This window comes from Sinocyclocheilus rhinocerous, unplaced genomic scaffold, assembly GCF_001515625.1.
Source record: "Sinocyclocheilus rhinocerous isolate Xijiao unplaced genomic scaffold, SAMN03320098_v1.1 scaffold1694, whole genome shotgun sequence".
Classification (NCBI taxonomy): domain Eukaryota; kingdom Metazoa; phylum Chordata; class Actinopteri; order Cypriniformes; family Cyprinidae; genus Sinocyclocheilus; species Sinocyclocheilus rhinocerous.
Window position 1 is genome coordinate 213,890 of NW_015626863.1, and position 1,927 is coordinate 215,816.

The 1,927-nt window shown below is 29.4% G+C and overlaps 1 protein-coding gene across 1 annotated transcript in view; it reads right to left on the bottom strand.

Moving 5' to 3' along the window:
• Positions 1 to 1,927, bottom strand: part of LOC107717265 (arf-GAP with GTPase, ANK repeat and PH domain-containing protein 1-like) — an 87,063-nt gene that overhangs the window by 48,262 nt on the left and 36,874 nt on the right. Inside the window, exon 10 of the mRNA XM_016523951.1 lies at positions 916 to 1,020. Coding sequence (XP_016379437.1) covers positions 916 to 1,020 — 105 coding nt within the window. The remainder of the gene's footprint in view (positions 1 to 915; positions 1,021 to 1,927) is intronic.

Consider the following 1,927-nt stretch of genomic DNA (forward strand, 5'->3'; position numbering starts at 1 on the left):
TTATATATATATATACTATTTTCATAACTTTTACAAAATCTAAAACAAACAATATGCCTAACTCATAACAAACAGAGAGAGAGAGAATAAAAACCTTCATATAATCAACAATCTGTGCAGTATATAAAATGAAAAGCAAAAGAGTAGGAAGTCCATTTTAGGAACATTCTGAGAACAAAACTAGCTTTCTTAAAATGATCTGGAATCCATTAATTATTGTTAATTAACTGTAATAATTCTTGGTTAAAATGGCAAGTAACACATTGAATTAAGTGTTACATTTAGAAAAACGGAAACAGTATTTTCTTGCAAAAGTTTCTCCAATAATTGAAAAATAATTTTTACAGTCTACCTGAACCAACAAATGTCATAAAAATCATTTGGTTCCAGTATTATTTAGTTACCGACTCTAGTAATTACGTTTTGGGGTCTATTCTATTCTAGTCTATTCTAACATGTAAGTATTTAAGTGCTAGTATTTAAACATATTCTAATATTTTCTAGAAATTTTTTTTTGTGAACTTAAAACATATTTTTAATATTTTGAAAATGACAAACAAAAATATTGTTGATTATTATTATTATAAATTATTTTTGAAGTTGTAAATATAGCAAAGATTACTGGATTACATTTTACAAGAAAATGCTATTTCAGTCTTTTCTAAAAATTCACGTTTCATTCAATGTGTTACTTGCCTGTTCTTTGTAATTATTTGTGAAATTTACTAGCATTTTCTGAGTGAAAAGGTTGGTTAACAGGTAAACGTGTGACGCCAAACTGGAATGCATGAATTTACACCAAACACAAATCAGTGAATCATTTATTTGAACTGGCTGACTGAACTGAATCATCAGAATGAACCGATTCAGCAAAATGAATCGGATCTGTAACAGCAGAGCAGGTGACATACTCACATGTAAACTGGGGTGGTACGTGAGCAGACCGTTGTCACACAATGTGACGTATTTCTTCTTCCACTCCTTATTAAGTGACTTCCCACTTCTTTTTAACAAAATCCCCTGTTCAAGACAAAAACAATCAGTTATGAGAAGATTTCAAATCAGGAAACATTCACAATAATCTGAATAAATGACCAGCTGGGGCATTTTATGAAGAAACACTTTAAAGATCAGTATAAAGGAGGATCAGATGTCAAGACACTGTCATAAAGTAGAGCAGAAGTTTCCCCATACAGCACTGTGAAGCTTCATGTTCATTCACACCTGAGTCACACACACTCATTTGCATTCAATTAAGGCTTATTTATACAGTGTAGATTTTCAGTCAATTTTCACATTGTTAAAACAAAACAATGCATCCCTATAGAACTCATCCCGCTGAACATTTGCAGTCAAACGGATGTTTTGTTTTACTTTTAGTATGTTTTGCTCACGTTTGTTCATGTGATTTCTTCAGTGATTCGCATCAGTTTATTGTGTCATTCTTTGTGTGAACAGAGCTTTGCATATATTGGTTTAGCAAACGATTCATCCAAAATGACAAATTAGAAATTATACAACAAAAAGAACAACCGCAAAGCAGCCAGAAAAAAAACATTACAAATTTATCAACATAATTAAAAAATAATTAATTAAATTAATAAACATACAGAATAATATTTTCATACATATAATATATGTATGAAAATATTATTCAGTTTGTTTATTAATTTGATGGTTCTATAAAAGGTATCTTGTTATGGCAAAAAGATGCCGAATGAAATTAATTTAAAATATGTTTTCAAAACTAGGAGTGACAAAAGGGTGAAAGATTTTTTTAGCAGGTTATTTGGAAACATAATGTAATGTTTTTTTCTGGCTGCTATGCGGTTGTTCTTTTTGTTGTATTATTTCTAATTTATATTTATTATATATATATATATATGTGTGTGTATTTTTTTCCATGTAAGCTCCCCACAAAACTTTT